General features: G+C 39.4%; 4 protein-coding genes across 15 annotated transcripts in view; 2 read left to right on the top strand and 2 right to left on the bottom strand.

Moving 5' to 3' along the window:
* Nucleotides 1–5,793, top strand: part of nfixa (nuclear factor I/Xa) — a 119,060-nt gene extending 113,267 nt beyond the window's left edge. For all 12 annotated transcript variants that reach the window (XM_042484816.2, XM_042484813.2, XM_042484810.2 and 9 more), the window contains one exon: nt 944–5,793. In XM_042484816.2, coding sequence (XP_042340750.1) covers nt 944–958 — 15 coding nt within the window. In that variant the 3' untranslated portion in view covers nt 959–5,793. The remainder of the gene's footprint in view (nt 1–943) is intronic.
* A 1,114-nt stretch (nt 5,794–6,907) lies between these two features.
* Nucleotides 6,908–9,681, bottom strand: LOC121938312 (uncharacterized). The gene is made up of 4 exons (XM_042481575.2): nt 9,451–9,681; nt 7,921–8,082; nt 7,702–7,839; nt 6,908–7,619 (listed from the first exon to the last, which is right to left on the bottom strand). The coding sequence occupies exons 1-4, from the start codon at nt 9,451–9,453 to the stop codon at nt 7,554–7,556; spliced, it is 369 nt and encodes a 122-aa protein (XP_042337509.2). The 5' UTR covers nt 9,454–9,681; the 3' UTR covers nt 6,908–7,553.
* Nucleotides 9,682–10,808: 1,127 nt separating this feature from the next.
* On the top strand, nt 10,809–16,479 carry rnf11a (ring finger protein 11a). Its single transcript, XM_042485226.2, has 3 exons — nt 10,809–11,246; nt 13,067–13,239; nt 14,713–16,479. Exons 1-3 carry the CDS (start codon nt 11,148–11,150, stop codon nt 14,882–14,884), a joined length of 444 nt encoding a protein of 147 aa, XP_042341160.1. The 5' UTR covers nt 10,809–11,147; the 3' UTR covers nt 14,885–16,479.
* A 771-nt stretch (nt 16,480–17,250) lies between these two features.
* hmox1b (heme oxygenase 1b) lies at nt 17,251–19,614 on the bottom strand. The gene is made up of 6 exons (XM_042485336.2): nt 19,480–19,614; nt 19,268–19,324; nt 18,546–18,657; nt 18,220–18,435; nt 17,856–18,128; nt 17,251–17,730 (listed from the first exon to the last, which is right to left on the bottom strand). Exons 2-6 carry the CDS (start codon nt 19,315–19,317, stop codon nt 17,539–17,541), a joined length of 843 nt encoding a protein of 280 aa, XP_042341270.2. The 5' UTR covers nt 19,318–19,324; nt 19,480–19,614; the 3' UTR covers nt 17,251–17,538.
* Nucleotides 19,615–21,051: the final 1,437 nt, after the last annotated feature.

Here is a 21,051-nt window from a genome sequence, read left to right as displayed (position 1 = left end):
CAGATCCCCGGAGTAGCTGCCCTCAATAGCTTTACAGTGTAGCCTGAGACCACTCGGGCCCACAGAGCAGAGACATATTAGGAGGATCGCCTTACATGTAAACTGGTAGTGCATGACAGAACAGTTATAGTCCTCTGTTTGCTCATTCAGTTGAAAGCCATTCAGGCCGATACAAAAAAAAGAACTGCTGCTGTAATGCTATTTGTAGCTCTGAAATCACACAAGTGTTTTTAATGAGTAAAACTCCAGCGTCAGCTCTCTTAAAAACAGAAAGCGGGGAAGTCGAGGTAGTAACTTTTTCGACACCACATGGGACAGCTGAGCTCAGCAAGTACAAAGTGTGGGAGAAAAGGAGTAGAAGGTGGCCACCTAGTGGCTGAAGGATTATTCATACAAGTGGCTCCCAAAGCTTGTAAACCTCGTAAAACAAAGCAACCTCGACTTACGACCCCTCGTTACACGGCATATGCCTCCTGGTTGTGAGCAGTTCAAGCAGACAGTACATTATTTTGTTTTGTCTTCAGAGGTCTGAAACGGTAAAATTATCCAGTAATTGACCAGAGAGGAACGTCTGAAAAATTACGTGTTGTTTTGTGTAGCATAAATGTTTTTTGTCTGTTTCCTGCCGTATCATTCACCTCTCAGATTTATCTTGTGACCCTTTGTCAGCCAGTGATTTACAACATGCTTTAAAGTTCACTGTGTAAGATGCTGTTCTGTGTTCATATTTCACACCTTTTCATACTCTGTTACGACCCCCACTTCTCCCTCCCATATTCATATCAGTAACTTGTATGTGTCCGTTGGTAGGTAATGTTCTGAATTTTTTTACTTTTTGTTTTTTTGCACTGCAAATTCAAAACTGTTGAGAATTCATACTTGTTTTAAAATGTAATAAGTGTAATTTTAAGTCTAATTTCTTCTTTCCTTTTCTTCTCCACAGTCCTGGTTCCTCTGACAAGGCCTCTCTGAATCAAGAGCTTAAATTGTGTCATGAAAATTGGAAAAATTTGGAAAAACAAACACATCACCGCTGATTAAGAACAGACTGCTGACACTAAAATGGTCTTTCTCTTTAGCCAACACTATTCAAAGTACTACTACAGAACTTCCCACACCACCCCAAGAGGACTCCCAATCCCAACACGATTTGAACAGCAACGCTCGTCCCCCTTTATGCAGGAGGCTCAAATGAGATTGAGTTGACAGACTCAGAATGCAAGGAAAAGGAAGATGAACTGTCTCACACACATACCACGAAACGTCAAAGGAAACACAATGTGGCAACCTGACAAATGACCAATTATACATTTGTTGTATTTTTATGATTTTTTTTTCTTTTTTTCATTTTGTTGTCTCCACAATGAAACTCCATGCATTGGCTGGGAGATCCAAAAAAAAAAAAAAGAGTAGTGGTAAATGGTGAAGTCGGATGTGCAATTCAAAAAGATTGCCACCCAAATTTGCACGCCTCCATATCTGTGTATTTCCCACCTGACCCCCGCCACCACCATCGCCGCCACCACCCCACCTGGAGCTCAGCGCTGCCCAGGGTCCAGACCGTTAACCGCAGCCACATGCCTGTGTGTCACCACACCCTGCCGCTTCATTCGCTCAGCCCTGAGCCTCTTTTCATTTCCGATTGGCCAATCATGGTGACACCATCCGATGGTGTGACATATATGCACTAAGTGGCTGGTCTTTGTTTACCTGTCAAAGTTATCAGGGTGTCCTGCTGTGGGAGAAGCGATAGCCATGAGGCGAGTGCGAGCGAGTGAACACACGACAGACAGTCATAACACTAACTCTACATGTGCTCTTTCGTCCCCTCACCTATGCACTATTAATTTTTTTAATAAGGGATGAACAGTATTGCACATCAATGGTCAGATGAGCGATTAGAGAAGTGAGTCGAGGCTGGCTGCCACTGCGGGGATGTGGCTGTGCTGACATTCAAGTCTAGGCCCTGAAACACGCAGCACACATACGCACACTTAAACACACAGACACACACACACACACACACACGTGCACGCTTGCAGACAGCACAGATCTTCTCAAGAACAGTCTGTCACACAACCACTCATAATATCTTATTATTCATAGACATGGGATTTAATTTACAGTAATGCACACGCAGCATCGGCTTCATATTATTAGTTTTCATTTTGTTTGTAGGTGTTTTCTTGCGATTTCCTTTTTTTTTCTCTCTGCCAGATTTGGTTTTGTTTTTGTCTCACTTGGATTGTTTTCTCTTGCATGTCATAACGCTTTTTCTGTAGTTTGCAGTAACACGTTAATGCTCGGATTTCAGCAAAAACAGGAACAGCAGTTTCTCAAATCTCTCACGTATGGACAGCACAGTAACAACAGCTCATCACATGCATCCCTTGCATTGCTTCACCCCTTAGTCCCGTCACAGAAAAACCCACAGGACTACACACACACACACACACACACACACACACACACACACACATACATAAAATGCACACCACCAACAACCTGACATAAAATAATAAAGGGAAGCCTTTATATTTGGTTCTCCAAACTGCCTTTGTTAATGGTTTTTCATTCACTTAAGATTTGTCTTTTTAATTTGAGATATTTTTTTCTATGTAAATGTTCACATTGAAATTTGCTATTGGTATTATTTTCATCATGACACAATCCAACAAAAGCCGACCTCACAAAATAACTGGACTGCCTAGCTGTTGGTTCTGTTTTGCAGGGATAGTAAACAGGGCTGAGACCCTGTTCTCAGCCTCTCTAGTAACATTAGCTCTATGTACTAAAACCATATATCAAGACTATAACAATATATGAAAGTGCCTCTGTATTCCCTTCATGCAATTAGTAATAAACTTGACTTCAGGTTCTCTTCCCACATATAAGCTAAAGCTACAGGGAATGGTAGCATTGGTGCATGTGGAAACCATTGGCCTAGGACAGATCTGTATAGAGGACTGCAAACTTTTTTTTTGTAAAGACAGAGAGAGAGAGATCTTATACATATATATTTATGATATATGCTCCTTTTTAACTTTTACTACATGAGCTGGTTGGCAGTCTAGTTATTTTCTGAACTCTCACCGTACCCCCGCCCCTTCACACCCCGTTTCAGTAACATTACCTTACTGTTACCAGTACGAATCAAACGACACACGCCATCGCCATCTGCAGCGCAGCATTATAATACCTAGATGAACATGTCAAAAATCGACAGTAGGTTTGAAGAAAAAAAAGTGTTTGTTTTTTTGATGGAAAGTATTATTATTGAAAAATATGTGTCGATTGAGCCACGTGCAATGCATTGGGTAGATCATTGTGTTTGTCTGTTAGAGATTTTTAAGAAAGCTAAGAGAAAAGAGAAAAAAAATGTATTTGTTTCAAGTCCGTACGCTCCGGGACTCTAAACTAGAGGGCCATGAAAAATCCTAGTCTTTGTAAGTTGGGGGTATTTGTTTTTATTTCCTTTTGTCTCTTTTTTAATGTTTTATGTGTAATCAGTTGTTTATAAAAATGTGGGAGGGCTGAAGGAAAAAAAAAATTCTACACAAACTCGAGAAAAAAAAATTCTCTATCATCAGATGAAAACTGGTGCTTTAACACTATAAAGTACATTCAGAACTATTGTAAATGAATGGTAATGAACAAAAGTAACAGACCATTTAGGAAACAGCATTATTCCTCTCTCTATTTTTATTCTTCTTCTATTTGTATTGAGCGGGGGGAGAGGTTCCTATTCCTTAAGGTTGTGACACAAAAGGCATTTTGGTTCAACCTTTAGAAAAAAAAACAAAAACTCTCAAAACACATTTCAGATAACTTAACCCGCGCACTGCCTGAAACTCACCAGCAAAACCAAAACAATAAACAACCCTCCCGATTTAACTCATTTTTATCTCATAACATTGGCATAAATACAGTTCCTCCCTGAAGTGTGGGAGATGCTTCACATCCCCAAATCTTTTCTTCCCATGATCATGTTGATATGTTTCTGGATAAAATTCAGCAGGTTGTGTTGAGACCCACATTGCAATGGAAGGAGTAATAGGTTAGACCTTTTGTATCCTGCACAGATAACAGAAACAGAAAAGGGGCAACAACAAAAAAATAGCTTAAAATCAGAAAAAAAAGTATTTATGAAACAGGCAGCAAGGTGAGCCTCTCCCCTGTTCCACCCCCTCCTCTGTAAATGACTCTTATAGTGCTTGTGCTGTAGTGTATAGTTTCCCAGCAGTTAAAGGTTGTCCCTTAAAAGTGCCTTTTGTTCACAGACTCCATTTTGTAATCGAGATCGCCCCTTTTTTTCGAAGCGGCCCGAGGTAGCAGGTTGCCCCTAAGTGCCGCGAGGAGGCGAAAGGTCGTCGCCCTATTCAGCACTACGGGGCAACTTTTTTCCCTCCCGCCTTTCGAAATGAATCCCCTCCATTGTACCTCCCCTATATCCTCTCTTCCTTTTCAAAGCCGTATATATATACATATATATATATATAGTACAAAAGGAAACTGGTGTGAATTAGTTCTTTACTTTTTATTGATAAATGATGACAAAAAAAAAAACATTTTTTGAAAAGGCAAAAAAACTTGTTCTCGTTCAGCTCTTGCTTTTTTCTTCCCCTCTGTCTCCACTGTCTGTTCTCTCTTAGACACTGGAGTAGTCTGTAACTGTGTGTCCGTCACTCTCCGTCTCTCTCTCTCTCTCTCTCTCTCTCTCTCTCTCTCTCTCTCTCTCTCTCTCTCCCGCCCTCTCCGCTGTTGGGAGGGTGAAAAAAAAAATATTGCCGAAAAACTTTTGTCTGAGCAGAATGCAGTTAGCTCACATGTTATTCTTGTCTGTATGCTTCACATTGTATTACCATACCCATCTTCTTCAGCTTCTCCATTCAACAGCTAATGTAAGTGAACAAATTACGCTGACGGGCTTTTGGGGGTGTCCTTGGGTGGGTTAGGAAAGGGACGGCAGGGGTTCAGGGGTTTGGGTTTAAGAGGTTTACGGAGAAGATTACCGGGGTCAAGAGGGCTGGATGAACTGTTTTGGGATGTTGGAAAAGGGGCTGCTTTGACTAGGATAAGAGTTTGCTCTTGTTTTTAGCTATTTATTTTTGGCTTTTTTTTTGTTTGTTTTATTTCCCCCCTTTTTGTTGTTTCCTTTTTTAATTTGGATTTCTTTTTAATATTTGCTATCAGGGTATGCTGTCGTTTAGGCTCTCTTTGTGGATGCCTTTGGACTGTAAATGAAAAGCTACAAGCACCTTATAACCGGACTTGTCCTGCACGAGGCTGAAAGAGGGGGGTTTGCATTTCCAGGACATATCCCACATCCATTCAAACCAATCTTTTAAAGTGAAGTATTAATGTTCACGGTGGGTTTCGCACACAGTGAGACTCTCAGCAGTATTAGCCACTTACAACAACAACCAGATAGATAAAAGGCCAGCATGAACCTGATTCCTCTGATTTTCAGAGGATTCAGGGAAGCCCTCCATTTTTCTCCTCTGACCACCTCATGCTGGACTGCTCCGCGTCTTTGTTCTGTTGTCGATTTTGTTCTTTATCTTCTTAAGCGTGTATGGTAATTGGTGTAATAGGCAGCACCCTAGGCCCCCTGACTCCCAGCTCTTTTACGCCTCTGTCTACGCCCTCAGTGCAGCACCACTTCTTTGTGAGAACACCCCCAGAGCTCTAGGTGAAATGCATGTGTTAATTACAGTTTCTTTTCCATAAGAAGAAAAACACAGTTTGAGAAGAGCAGCACCTGATTGAATAAAAAGGATGTTCTTGACTGTACCATCTTGCTGTGCCATGTCGTTCTTTCTGCAGCCTGGTGACAAAATAAGGAATCAGCTCTGGAACTACATGCATCAATGTTTACAGGGTGCACCACAGTATTAATATCTTTTAAAGGGACAAGGGCAGTAATGCTCAGTTTATGGCCCGCGGGCCAAATCTGGTCCTCTAACAATTTCCTAATTCACAATAACAAATAAAGTGATTCGCACTGGGAATTTTGTTTGTACCTTTAGTATACACAAGGTACCTGAGTGTATAAACCTCTGTACCCCACAAGGTCCTAGCTAAGTCCTTTATGCCCTAAAATCCTATAAAAAGCAAAGTCCTAAAATCCTAGAAACATTATAAAATCTGAGAAATGTCCTCAAATCCTAGAAATGCCTGAAATCCAATGAAATGTACTAGAAATGTCCAGAAAAATCCTGTACATGTTCTATATATCTAAGAAATTTCCTAAAAGACCTACAAACATCCTAAAATCCAATAAATGTCCTAAAAAATGAGAAGTGTCCTAAAATCCTAGAAACAGCCTCAAATCCTAGAAATGCCTAAAAACTAAGCAATGTCCTTAAATATCCAAAATGTCCTAAAGGCTTAAAACCTAATGAATGTCCCACAATCTGAGAAACGTCAAAAAATCCTAGAAATATCTTTTGCTGTGGGAATGAGGCTATATTGAGTATGTAGTACGGAGTATACAAGTAGGACCCGCTCCGCATGTAGATATAAACAGCTCAGTCAAAGGTTATAAAAGCAGGATTCTTATTTTTAGGTGATTATAAACCAATGAATACGCAGTTATGAATACTGTTTACAGTTCTGCTCATGGTCGCCTCTAAAGCCTACACACCGGACCATTACATGTATACCTGCTAATTAGCTAATGTTAGCATGCTAACACACTAAACTGAGGTGGTGAACATGGTGGAGGTTTGATAGCTGCTACACATCTGCAAGTTAGCACTTAGCTCAAAGTGCCACCATGTCCACAGACAGCCTCACTGAGCCGCTGACACGGCCGGAGCTATTTCCTGCATATTGGGTTTTCAAAGCATTCAAACAATGTATTTTTAAGTTCTTCTTGAAGCAGTAAAGCAAAAACAACCGAGCATTCAAGCAGGCTTGAGTTTAATTTATAGAAACATTTTAGAAAGTGACAACAAAATTGGCTCCAAAAGTGCATTTAAATATTATATGTAATTTTTTTTAAATAATTAGCCAAAAAGTGCATGATTGTACATTCAAGTGCTTTAGGTTTAGGTTATATATATATATATATATACTTTAAATACAGGGGTAGTGCAAATAATTCCATAAAACTGGAGACTAAGGGGAGACAGATTAAAATAGAGTACAGTGCAACAAATATCCTGACTTTAGATTCCAAGTTTAGGTCAAGCTCCATTACGATTCCGATTCCTTTAATTCAACCAAAATCGTAAATGCTCGTCTTTTAAGCTCCTGGTCTGCTATTTGTAACTCAAGCTGTAAAAAGCACTTAAACATCTTATTAAAGAGTTTCTAAAAGGCACTACAAAGCATACAGCAACAATTTGCATAAAAAAAAAACTTTCATGAAATCAGCTGCAAGTAACGCGATGATGATTGAAGACTAAAATAACGTCCAAACATATTTGGTCTGATAATAAAGCAATTTGCTCACTCAGCTGCGCCATGTAACTGTTTCAGTGCAGTTCTGAACAGCATTTTCAAGTACTGGTAAAAGTAGATCTCTGTTATAAAAGAAATCAAGTGCTTCAGGTCAGCTGGTCCTCTCCCGCCTGCTCCATCGGAGTGTCTGCTTCATCTTGCTGCTCTGTCATCTTGAAACAGAACGAAAATTAACAGCTACTTCTTGTGTTTTATGTGATGATGAAAGTGTAAAAACAGTACCGACGAATGTACCTGAGCTGCCGGCCCAGTGTTCTGCTCTGGCCCTGAGTGGCATTTCTCTGCATCATCAGCAGAGCTGTCTTCTTGTCCTTCTGACGGAGGAGACTGCGGTCCAGTTTGAACTGGTAGCAGTGGTGCAGGTGGTGCACTCTGGATGTTGCAAGAATTCACAGTAAGATCTTTAAGGTGTCTCGCAACAACATAACTCCAGATTGTAGAGGAGACACTTACCTGTACATCAGGTGTAGTCTCTGGTGGAGGACTTGTCTCTTGGACTGGAGGGTTGACAAATGGTAGTGCAGCATTCTGTGGGATGGGTGGAGGTCTGATCCGAGGCTGGTTTCCATTAGATGGAGGAGGGGGTGCTGGTGGAGCTGGTGGAGCTGCTGAGGGCTAAATGTGGGAAGACTGACATTAGGGGGAGCAAAAGTCCAACTTTGTATTGAAGCTCGGCCTTGTTCCTCTGAGCAGTTTACCCTCTACAGTACACATTTATTAACCCTTTGAAACTTGAAGCGACGGCTCTTTTATTTTGCTGCTTTCAGACACCTTTTTACAAGTATTTAAACCTTTGAACCCTGAGCAAATTGGCTTGATTTCTTTCAGAAACCTAGGAGAAGAGGCGCCTGGTGGCTCAGCGGATAGGGTGGGCGCCACATGTTTCGAGGCTGTGTCCTCGCCGCAGCTGCCACAGGTTCGATTTCAGCCTTGGCGCTTTGCTGCATGTCATCCCCTTTCTCTCTCCCCCTTTCACACTCACGTGTCCTATCAATTAAATGCAAAAACGCCCTAAAAATTATCTTTATAAAAAAATAAAATAAAATAAAACCTGGGAGAAAAAAAAAGGCAATGAGCCCCTTGGTGAGAAATGTTTCATGAATTGCAAGAATTTAGCAGATTTAGATTTTTTTTAAAGCTAAGGAAAACAACAAAGTAAAAAAGAAGAAAAAGAAAAAAAGCTATATTTATAATTATCATAATTTAATATTTTTAATTCTGTTACAGAATTATTATACATTTTGAGCACTTTTCCTGGGCCATTTCCCTTTTTTCTTGTTTGTCTAATTTGTTTCTTCTTCTTCTTCTTTTTAAATGTCCAAGTAATTTTCTTGTACTTTTTACGATTTTCTTTCTAATTTGGGGGTAATTTCTTCTTTCATTTCTCGTTGCTTTCTTCCCATGTATTTTTAAGCAATCAAACCAATGAGCTAAAAAAAAGAAAAAAAAAAAAAAAGAAAAAAGAAATTAATAGAGTTCTTCGAGTTCTTCCGGCAGCCACTTGTACTCTGACATCCGTCAGCTGACGCAGGTCAGCTGACGGAAGTGTTTTACATTTAGAGGAATTCAGAATTAAACAGCTGGCAGCATTCATAATGTAGGGAGCTAAAAAAAAATAATAATCACGGACAATATGATTGAATAATGGCAGAAAAAAGATTCATGTAGGCTTTGCAACTTTTCAACGAACAAGTTTCACTCTATAGTGATTTTAATAGCTTATGTAGGATTTGTAAATATGTAAATTTGGTGACTAAGATCAGTTGTGAAAAGACACCACCTACGTCCATACCACACTGCAGCAATTAGCAAGTTAGCTATCCAAAGTACACGAACAGCAAATGTTTTCTATGTCGCTAATTAAAGCTATCTATTACAGTGATATATATAATACACAATATTATACTGCACACAATACTATGTTTTATACAAAATGACTCTTTATTATTATTAAGCGTTAACTACGATGCCTCGCCCTCTTACCATTCTCCAGTCCTCAAAATCTTTCCTGTATCAAAAACCGTACTGGACGAGACGCAAAAAAGTTATAAAAAACCAACACTTTAACCTCTACGAATAAAACAAAAACAAATTAACAGTAACGCGCCTTCATACTTCTCCTAATGGTATGTTAGCTTGCCGTAACTATATAATAATAGCTATATAGTTGTAATAACATGTGCACATGAGTTTCGCACAAAGCTGCAACAACATCAGTACTTCCGGCAAAATTTCAGAGTAAAAGCGTCATCATTGTGGTCTTTTTAATCCTTACACTGTCATGTCATGTGTAGCTGTGAATAGAGTCCCTCAAATACATCCACAAACTGTATAACGTGGGTCAGTGGGAACTTTTTTTCGTCTTGCGCAGGTGCAATGAGTACAGGTTGGGGAATATTTTGACACATAATTTGTTTGTTTTTTTTTTAGCAATCACAGAGGGATTTTACAGTGCTCATGTTTCCTATACTGTAACGGACTCAGGCCCAATGGATTGGCCCCATAGACTAACTTTATATACAGTCTATGGTTGGACCCCTCGGTCTTAACACACACACACACACATACACAAGTATATATTATTATATTATTTTTAGTGCTGGGCCGTTAACGGCGTTAACGTGCTGCGTTAACGCGGGATTCTTATCGCGCGATAAGGAAATTATCGCGCGATAAACTATTCACCAAGTTGGGTCTATACAGTGAGCAAGGCACCAATTTCACTTTGTTGTTTAAGCGCGGATGTATACCTGGTCGAATTACGCGGAGGGGGCGTGAACAAGGCGGAAGCTGGTCTGCCTGAGTGACCGGAGTGATTAGGCTCAAGCCGTGTCACAAAGCTGCTGACCGTTAATGGTCTTCTTCATGACCTCTAATATAGGCCCACAGTTCAGTTAGGGTCATGTTATCAGAGGCTGCGCCCTCTGCTGTTCATTCCAGTTAGCAGGAAAAAGCTTTTTCCACATGGAGACAGAACCTGTGTTCCTAAATGTCTGTGTTTAACAAAATAAAAAAAAGTTAAACACCAAAGTAAATCTTATGGAACATTATTTTTCTTTACCAAATATTATAGTAGAACAGCTTTCTCAAGCAGTTTGTGATGCATTTTCATCATTTAGATAGATAGATATTATTTTGAATGTCTTTGGCAAAATTCAAATCTATAATTTTAATCTAGATTAATCTATATTAACTACAGGATTGCAGTGAGATTAATCTAGATTAAAAAAATTAATCTATGCCCAGCACTAATTATTTTAAATGTTGAAAGTTTAAGCTTTTATTCTGAATGTCAGAATGTCAGGCGGAAGTGTGGAGTTCTACAAACTTCCTTATGACGATATTCCGCTTTGTGTTTTTTGTAAACACAAGAAGGCAACACACACACAAAAAAAACACTTCACCGAGACGGTTAAAATATTTGTCACTAATCGTCTTATTAGCCACCGTTTAGCTTAGCATCGGGAGTTTATATATCCGAGAGAGCGACGTCGCCTCTGTCGTCGATATTTCGTCAGGGTCCTCGCGGAATGACAACAAATTGTCAGCTAACAGCGAGCTAAGCTAACGCCAACTCGTTCACACGGTAACTCGTTAGCTTAGCTCCAGCTGACTCCTGCTAAGCTGAGTGTCTGTCTCTCTCAGAGCGAGGTGGACTCTCTCATGGTGGTCTTAGTTCAATGGGGAACTGCCTGTTTTCACAAGGTGCGGATGACCTGTCGCTGCTGAACGAGTCCGAGGGGGGCAGTCTGCCCGGAGAGCCTCCGCCGCCCTACCAGGTGAGCTGCTGGGGCTCAACATAAATAAACCCCGGGGATCTGAGAGCGTGTCACCTCCGTGATTTTTGTATGCTGTTAAATAAAGCCTACCAATCTGTAATTATTACACGAGACAGCCTGTGGTGGGACATAACGCAAGCACTGCACTTACATTCAGATTTTAAGCACTTTAATTGAGTGTTTCTGTTTTAACCTCAATTTCAACATAGTGCTTCTTCTCCACTACATCTCAGAAGTAATTATTGTACTATTTTTCTCCACTAATATTACATTTGTCTGATAAGTGCATTCACTTTTCAGGGTACCTTTTTTTTATTTTCTGTGTGTCTGGTGTGTCACTGAATTAGGTGATTTTGAATTCTACTTTTCCCGATAAACCGATGTTATTTTATGGACAGAAAAAAAAATCTTATAATTCTTAAGATAAATAAAATATTCTAACCCTTTTGGACCAGCTGGAAAATATGTCCTTACAAAGATAAAAGCAGGGCTGGTTTTCATAACACACATACTCATTAAAGTCTTATGCATATGATTTAGTGGCATCTAGCAGTGAGGTTGAGAAATGAAACTTCTCCTGTGTACCAGGTGTGCAGGGGAACTGTGGTGGACAACACAAAAACATGAATGGCCTTGTGTAGAGCGAGAGTTTGATTTGTCCATTCTGAGCTACTGTAAAAACAACATGGTGGACTCTGTGAAACAGGACCTGCTCCATATGTAAAAATAAACAGCTTACAATTCTCCTTTTCAGGAGTTTGTAAAGTAAGAAAGCATAATTATAAATATTATATAGGTTTACCATTTTTTCCCAATAACTGCTGCATAATCTTACACACTGGACCCATAATGCAGCAGTAATATTGATCCAAAAACATCAGATACTGTATAGTAAAACACTGATGGGGACACATAACTACAGAGTGAGTACTTTTACTTTTCATTGTTGTAAGTATTTTTTGCTGATAGCTCCTGCATACATATATATGTGTGTGTGTGTGTGTGTGTGTGTGTGTAAAATGTAATACACTGATTGTACAATTACACTGCAGAAATCATATGAGCTATATATTAAAATATTGTGATAACCTAATCTCTATAAACAGATACTTGCATTTGTCTGCAGGATGTGCAGACCACAGGACAAGATTTTGGTACAGGAAGCGTCCTGGTTTTCCTTTTGTAGTCCGAGTTTTATTGACCAATTCGTATTGACTTTTGAGCGGGTTTCGGTTGCATGCAGGTTAACAGGTCACGTGGAGAGCAAAAGAGGCAGATTGCATTGGCAAAAATTCAGTCTTGTAACCCATCTGACAACAATGAGCTTTATAATAAGTTTTTACTAATTAATCTGCATTCATATGCAAATATCTGATTAGATGAAAGTTGCAAAGTGAACTGTAAACACTGAGTAATACACAGAAAAGTAAGTTTGGCCCTGATATCTGCTGGTTACACTGTGTAGAATCCCCAAAAATATTATTTGTAGCCCCCAGAGGCTATATTGTTGTGAAGCCGACAGCTAATGGGTTCCAGGGTTGATGACAACAAAAATCCAAATGAGACCTCAATAACAGTGCTTGTATGTTATCCATCACTTCTTGTAGTGGCCACTCTCCTGGTGCTGTTTGGAGCACAGAAACATCACAATGTTTTATGTCCCCCAAATAAATTTTAAAACTGGCGTGATCAGTTTGACAAGTATCAGTATCAGCCTCAGAAATCAGCTATCTGTCAGGCAGTAATGCGAAGGGAGCACTGACACTAAAAATCCTCCCTCCATAAATGACGTAGGTTGGTTTGTGTTCCTTCTTTTCCAGGAGCGCACCCAGCCTGTGCCGGTGTACCATCCCACCCCAGGGGAGAGTCGCCTGGCTTACCAGCTGACCGAGGAGGAGCAGGTCCGCATTGCCCAGCGAATCGGCCTCATCCATCACCTGCCTAAAGGCATCTTTGACCCGGGCTCCGACCCCTCTGACAAGAAAGTTAAAGAGTGAGTCTAAAACATAATCTGTTTTATGTCCACTTGTTGGTGTTGTTTTGATTGAACCCAGTGGACGGGGTTCATTCTAATACCATTTTTAAAAAGTATTCCACTGATGTAAAGAGAGTCCTCATATAAAACTATGCCGTCTGTGCTGTAGAACGACACAAATACTTTTGAATTTGGTGCTGCATGACCAGAGAAAAAAGAGAAAAGGGACCGTGGAATTCACTTTTGCAAAAAAAGAGTTAGAAAACCTGCAACAACCAGAACGTACCGAGCTGCACCAGCCCAGTAAATGCTCTCACAGTGGGTGATGTAATGCAAACTAGTTCATTTGACTTAATAGCAACCAGCCGGCAACAGCAATCTAGTTTTACAGTCAAACACTCAGCTAACTCATTAACAGAATCTTATGTGGGCACTGGGTAGTTGGAGCAAAGTTTACCAAAGTTCATATACTGACCTCATTGCTCTGATACAAATCTGGTTAAAAATCAGCAAAGTATTCTTATAATAAATGATCAATGATTATTGGTCAACAAAATAATGCTCTACAGAACAAATAAATGAACAGCAGTGGGCTCACAATTTCGATCAGCAGAGATGCACAGCCCTGCATCACTGTTGTCTTAATAATCTACATGTAAATGAACCTGTGGGGTTTTTTGAATATGTTGCCAGGTGTGAGCTTATTAGTTAACTGGCTACACTTGCCTATAACATGAAGAAGTCTGGAATAAAGGAACAGTGTACCCCAGGGTTCCTGCAAATCCTTAAAAAGTCTTGAAAAGGGCATTAAATTTATTAATTAATTAATACGGTCTTAATTGGTATTAACATGTCTTAAATCAATCTTTCAAAAATCTTAAAAAGACATTGAAAGTATGATATTAAGAATCACTTTTTGATGCTGCATTGGTAATGTCTATTTTAAAAATAAATAAATAATGTACAATATTTAAGGTTTCACAGATGCAGATAGAGGACCCTCCAATACTCATATACGTTTACAACATCCAATCAAATGAAAAATTAACAAGCTTTTTTTTAGGGAAGGGATACTTATATAATGACATAATATATTTATTGTTTTCCGGTCTAGAAAGTTTTACATTTTTTCTGCATTTGACTTGGATCATCTAACTTTTTTACATGACCTAAAAAGTCATGTTTTATGTTGGAGTAAACATTTGTCCCTAATCCACAGTAACTGATGTCAGTTCATGTTTTATTCTCTTCAGTTTTAGGTACTGTAAAATTTAATTTAATTTAATTTTGTTTTATTTTACTTTATTTTACATTATTTTTTGGTAAATGTATTTTTAGACACACTTGTGTAAGTTTTATTGTATTCTTTGCTATATACGGTTTTATAGTTTGCATGTTTGAAAATCTGAATAAGTGATTAACCCGAGCTAATTTTAAAAACATTCTCTTCATACTTAAAGATTATGAATTTCGCGTTTCTCTCTCCACCAGGTGTGTGATCTGCATGATGGATTTCGAGTACGGCGATCCCATCCGGTTCTTGCCCTGCCTTCACATCTACCACGTGGACTGCATCGACCCGTGGCTGATGCGTTCCTTCACCTGCCCCTCCTGCATGGAGCCGGTAGACGCAGCCCTGCTGTCCACTTACGAAACCAACTGAGCGGCCCCACCACGGCCGCTCCTGCCTAAAAGTAACTGCACCTTTTTAGCCGAAACTGTCCTAGCTGTTCAGACAGGTAGCCATGGTGATGTGGCATTATGCAGATGTTTGGAGAGAGTTTTTTTTTTTTTTCAGAATCAGATAGGTGTTGAAAACTGTGCCCTACAGTACATTGCTTAAGTCTGTTATGCACCTATTTTGGGCTTTGGAAACTCTTTGCCTTTTACAGTAGGACAACGTGCCAAATCGAGCTAGATGAAGAATATGGAAAGCTGTACACGTAGCAAAAATATTACTGCAAAGTAATTTCACTTTTGTACAACTGACAGTCTATTTTAATTTGTGGTTTTTATGGTAATTAGATGCATGTCACCAATGTGATCGACTCCCCCTCTCTAGATGTAATGTGCAATATGTTAAATCAATGGAGAAAGTGGAAGTTTCTGTGTTTTTCACATGAACTTGTGGCCTTGAATGTCACAAAAACACAGGCCTCTCTACTGATATGCAATCATCAAAACACAGAGAAATAAGTTTTTCTGAACAAAGTTATGAGGTCCCGTGACCGCTCATGTCTACAGCACCATGAGATAGAATGGTGTCATTTTAGATAGCAGATATTTGAAGATTGAATCTATTTTATTTGACTATGGTCTTGTTGTCTGTACTGTAGTTTTTCCCTTGAAGCTGCTTTTAAAAATATGGATCTGTTTTGTTTGTTTTCTTTTTGCCTTCCCACAATATGGATCCTCTCCTTTGCTTTGCCTAGAGTTTGTGCTCTCTGTTTCGTTTTACAAATCGGTCCTTAGTGTGTCCTTTTCATTGTTTACTGTCAGTGACATTTACAGACAAAATACGCTGTGCAATCCCCCTTAAAGCACCTTGGGTCACCCCACATCTGGCTCCCTGTAGCTTGTAGATTTCGTAGATGATTGTGTGTTTTGATATGTGTGTCTGTGTGTGTTTTTTGAAGAGGTTGTGGCTAGAGATTGGCAGGTGGAGGTAATATTGTGAAGTAATCCTTGTAAACCTTGTCGTTCCCTCTGTTTTAGTTGGGTTTTGTTTTGTGTTGATGGCCTTCTTATAGAAAGCGATGCATTTCCAGAGCTCCTTGCTCTGGTCAAACAAAACTGCTTTTAACTTTTGGTATTAGGCGTGTACTCTGATACTGACTGCGTAGTAATGTATAGCACAAACAAAGTACAACGCTGAAGGAGAAGCTACAGCAGTAGAAAGGAATGTATCTTGAATGTAAAGCATTATTTCAGCTTTTAAAGATTCGAACAGTACACGTGACAATAAGAGGACATTTCTGATTTACTCAGGCTGCTGTGCCTTTTTAGGTTGAGGTAAGCCAATTCCTGTGAAGTACAATCATTTCTGACTTGCTTTTCTTTTAGTTGTCCTCTAGGGGGAAACAGATACCAGCACTGTACTGATTTGTGTCACTATGAATTAGGGCCAGAAATGAAGCCGGAAATGTGCTCTGGCTGCTGTTAACAATCAGTTTGTGTTTTTAATTTATAAAGTGTGCCACCGGTGCGCAGATTTTAGGAAAATTATGAAACCACAATAAAAGTGGATACCAAATTTTATGCAATAGTGATGTGTTGTCTCTTTATTATGTCTTTAAGGGACAGTTCACCCCCACATTAAACATACACGTTTTTCTATTATCTGTGCTATTTATCAAGCTACAAAATAATAATAATAACAATAATAATAATATCAATGTTTTTTTGTCATGCACTTTTCATTTAAAACAAATTGCGAACGCGTAAAAACAGCATAAAACAAAACAAGCATAAAAGCACGTAAACAACTATGATTTTGGCGTGAGCTTCAGAGCGTTGGCGATATTAGCCGCAGAGATGTCTGCCTTCTCTCCAATGGAGCTAGATGGCACTCAGCTTGTGGCGCTCAAATTGCCGAAATTTAAAAAAAAAAAAAACAGCAATGTCTCTTTCCAGAAATCGTTCAGTTATATTAGAGAAAAGGCGCACTGCATCTCAAACCAGATCAATCTAGACTGGTAAATAGTAGCACAGGTAAAGGAAAACTATGTATATTTGATTTTTGGGTGATCTGTCCCCTCAAAGCTGACGATGTGTAGTAAATGATGTTCCAGCAGTTGTGGTTATTATTGTGCAATCATATGGAAAAAATTTTCCCAGTGTTTTACCAGGCTCTACTAAAGGGCCAAATGAACAGCTGGCTTGTGGTCAGGGGCCAAAACATTCAATCCCAGCTGGACTCTGAACATCAGCAGTGTTATTCCTATTACAAGAAAATATGCATCAGCTGTGCCAAACAAAGCACTAATGAATCCTTCACAAAGCTGCACATGAAGGAACAGGAAGAGGTCATTTCATTTCAACAAAAGATTTTATTAAAAAAGTAACATATTTACAGTATTAAAAATGGATGTATTGCACATTTTAATGCACACTGGATAACAGTGTTATACAGAAAATAGACTTCAAAAATCATCACACTCAACTTCATGGAAATGCTGTAAATGTGGTTCACAGTTAAATTGCAAAAATATTTTACAGTACTTTGTTATTTACAGGCATTTAAAATCTCACAAGATTTTAATCAGAATAATCTTCACAATGATAGCAACAGACATATACATAGTATACTGCATAGTACTAAAAACCGTAGACTCCCACACTGACTGTAGCCAAAACCACAAAAAGTCCCAGCACCATCCTGAACAGAGGTGTAGTTCTGATGAAGGCTTCGGGGAAACTGGGTGTTTTTACTGGTGTGGAGTGTGTTGAGGAGGTCTGCAGCTTGTTTTCAGTGATGCTCAGTAGCATCTTCTGCAAATCCTCGAAGACCTGTAAAACAAAGGCAAGAACATCAGTCAGCTGCTTCTGGTTTAATAAAAAATGTATTTTATAAATTCACAGTGACACATCGGTTTTATGGTTTCTTGCTCTTCCCAACCATCATCGCTCCGTACCTGAATGTTTAACTCAAATGCTCTGACAGCCTCCTCCAGCACGCCGTTCCTCTCCTCCTCCGTCAGCTCCACGCTGTTCATGCGGCTGCGATACAGCTGTTTGAACAGGTTGGGGCTTGACACGCCGGGGAAGGCAAAGAACGAAAGACCCTCGCTGCCCTTCAGCCCCAGGGACTTCTGGGTAATTCTACCCAGGACCTGACCTCCAGACAAGTCACCAAGGTACCGAGTGTAAGCGTGGGCAACCAGGAATTCTGGGTTTTCTTTACCAATCTGAAATAAACAAGAATAGAAAGTGTTATTTCAGGATCAAACTGCAGAAAAATGATTTTGTGTGACACTATATATGATAAACTGAACTTACTTGTCTGAGTCTGTGGCTGTATCTTTTAGTGGCTGCGGGGACAACAATCTTCTCTCTCCAGTCTTTGCCGTAGAAGTACTCCAGGTCTTTCTCGATGGCCTCCAGTCTGGCCAGTTCAGCCGGGAAGTAAATGGGTGCCACAGCAGGGTGGGCGGAGTTCCTGTCCATCGCTTCCTCCAAGGCCTGGTAGATGTCATACAGCGAGCACAGGAGGAGCTGAAGAGGAGGAGGAGAGGTGGTGTCAGACAAGTGGATGGGATAGCTACCATACAAAAAGGTATGAACAAAAGTGAAATCATGCCTTAAAAATGGAATTAAAACGCTACCTTGTACTGGGGCAGGGTGACTCGTCCCCTCTGGAAGCTCAGCATCAGCTCTGTGTTTTCTGCTCTTGCGTGACTCTCCTTTGTCACCTTTTTGATTTGCTCTGACAGATCCCTGCAAAAAGAAGATGGGTTAAAGGTAAGAGAGGAAGGCACGGGATAAACATAAAGAGCAAATATGGGACTCCAAAGTAGAAGATATACACTGTGTGGCTGCACCTGTAAGTGTTAATCTAATGTAGGCAACGTGCAGCTGATGATTCTGCAGTTGCAAACAAAGTGACTGCATTTTGCAACAGAAACCTACTTTTGGATACCGCGGCACTAATGCAGATGAGATCATCCGAAATGAGCATCTGTTGACTGTTTTTTGTACGAATCCCTTATTCATGCTTAAGTTAGTCACGGAGATCCACAAGATTCTGTACTTGGACCAGTTCTATTCACTTTATTTATGCTTCCCTTAAGGTAAAATTGCTCTGTTAACTTCCAGTGTTATGCAGATTATACACAATTATATCTATCAAGCCAGAGAAAAAACAATCAGTTAACTTAAAGCATGTTTTAAGGAAAAATCTGCATGACCTGCAGTTACTTGATGTTATTTTCAGTATTCCGTTTAATTTTAAAAGAAACTTGCGGTAAGAACAAAGTAATCTAGGAGCCTGAAATGTGAATGCAGGATGGTTTTAGATATACAATAAATCACAGCAGCTCATTCTTACATGTCAGTCATCTGCTCTGCTGCTGTCTGAGTCTTCTTCTCTGTCTCCATTTTGGCACTGAAAAAAAATAAAAAATTAAATGTCAGAAAAGTGCTTTTGCAGTCCATCTTCCAACATGATCACCAACATTATGTAAGTAGTTACGTGGTTTAAAGTATCATAAATTTCAAAGTATGACAAAAACAGCAATGTAGAAATAATGTTTTACTCACCAGTTAGGATGAAGTGCTGTAGGTCCGGTAGCGTTGACAGTAAATCACAGTTTTCTCTGTGGAAGTGCTGTACAGTTTGTGCTCTGTGTGCCTCTAGTATTCTCCTCCTTATATACGGTCCTCCTCTGTCTCCTCCCTCCAGCAGCTGTATGAAAACAGGAACTTGGCGTCACAAAACCGCAGCTAAACATGATCTGGCAACTTCAGCAAAATGGAGTAGGAGGGTCTGAGAGTTAACATGATGCAGCAACTTTGAGAACCACTGGGAAAATTCCTGGGGGAGGGACTATGGGACTTAGCATGAGTAAGGAAGTTTTCTTAATGCCCTGGAATACCAGAGGGAGGGCTGAGTGCTAAACATGACAGTGCAGCTGCAGAGTTTCAAAATTGGATTAGAGGAGAGGAGGAGCTGACTCTAAACATGACTGTGTGCATTTCTGAAACCAATGAGAGGAAGTGTTGAAACAGTGACTAATGTTAGTGAGATCTCATGACTGTATCAAGACAATAACACCAGCACTTACCAGTTCATCAGAAACATGAACTGGTTTTATCATGTTACATGTTCACTGATAAGTCTGTCAATGTTCACATGAAAAGAAAAAACTGTCAGCAAAACAAGAAGTAGTTCTGAGGAAGTAGTGCAGATAGTGTGACATCAACCAGATGTAGGCTATAAAGGATATTAAAACATAATGCTTTTTTTGATTTTCTCCATACTAAAAAACAATTGGCATTTAAGTTACACTGTTGATTGATGACAATTTAAGCCAACAATTTGAATTTATATTACTTTTTCAATAGTATGTATGTGATTGCCATATAACAAATAAAGCCAGCAGTTCAGGCTTTTCTTAATTATAGTAATCTGTGCATGTGTTCATCATTTCCTTTTTGAAAACAGATCAACATGGTTTGATTCATATTATTTGAAGACTGTGACACACTGTTTATGAATTTGTGATTACTTTCTTCTTCTTCTTCTTCTTCTTCTTCTTCTTCTTCTTATTATTATTATTATTATTATTATTATTATTATTATTATCATCATCATCATCATCATCATCATCATCATCATTATTATTATGTTTATTTGAATCAGGGACAATGTACAGAATAACATTAGTCTCAGAAGAGAAAAGATGCTTTGTACCAGATTTAGTAGCTAATTTCCATTTGTAGTCCCTGGGCAGGTAAGGGCAACAGTAAAATACAGATCATAACAACAGCAAAACTTATGTAAATGATACAAAATGCTGTAATACTGCTGAAAGAACTAACACCATATGGCCAAAAGTATGTGGATGCCTGCAGATTGCATGTGATGTTGACCATCTCATCCACTTTTGGGATCTGGCTGCAGGGATTTTTCTACCATCCAACCAAAATGCTATCAGTGTAGTCAGGCAATGGTACAAGATATTAATAAGGCCTGTCTCACAGTGGGTGTTCCCCAAATTTTTACCAAAGTTGTTGGATGGGGTTGAGATCAGAGCGCTGTGCATGTTCTTTCAAGTTTGTTTATGTAAGGCCCAAATTAGGAACTTGTCATGTTGAAACTGGAAAGTTGCT

This window comes from Plectropomus leopardus, chromosome 3 (genome assembly GCF_026936395.1).
Source record: "Plectropomus leopardus strain MGB_pleo_1.0 chromosome 3, ASM2693639v1, whole genome shotgun sequence".
In the NCBI taxonomy this organism is placed as follows: domain Eukaryota; kingdom Metazoa; phylum Chordata; class Actinopteri; order Perciformes; family Serranidae; genus Plectropomus; species Plectropomus leopardus.
Note: the sequence above shows the minus strand (reverse complement) of the source record. Positions and strands in the feature narration are given on the sequence as shown.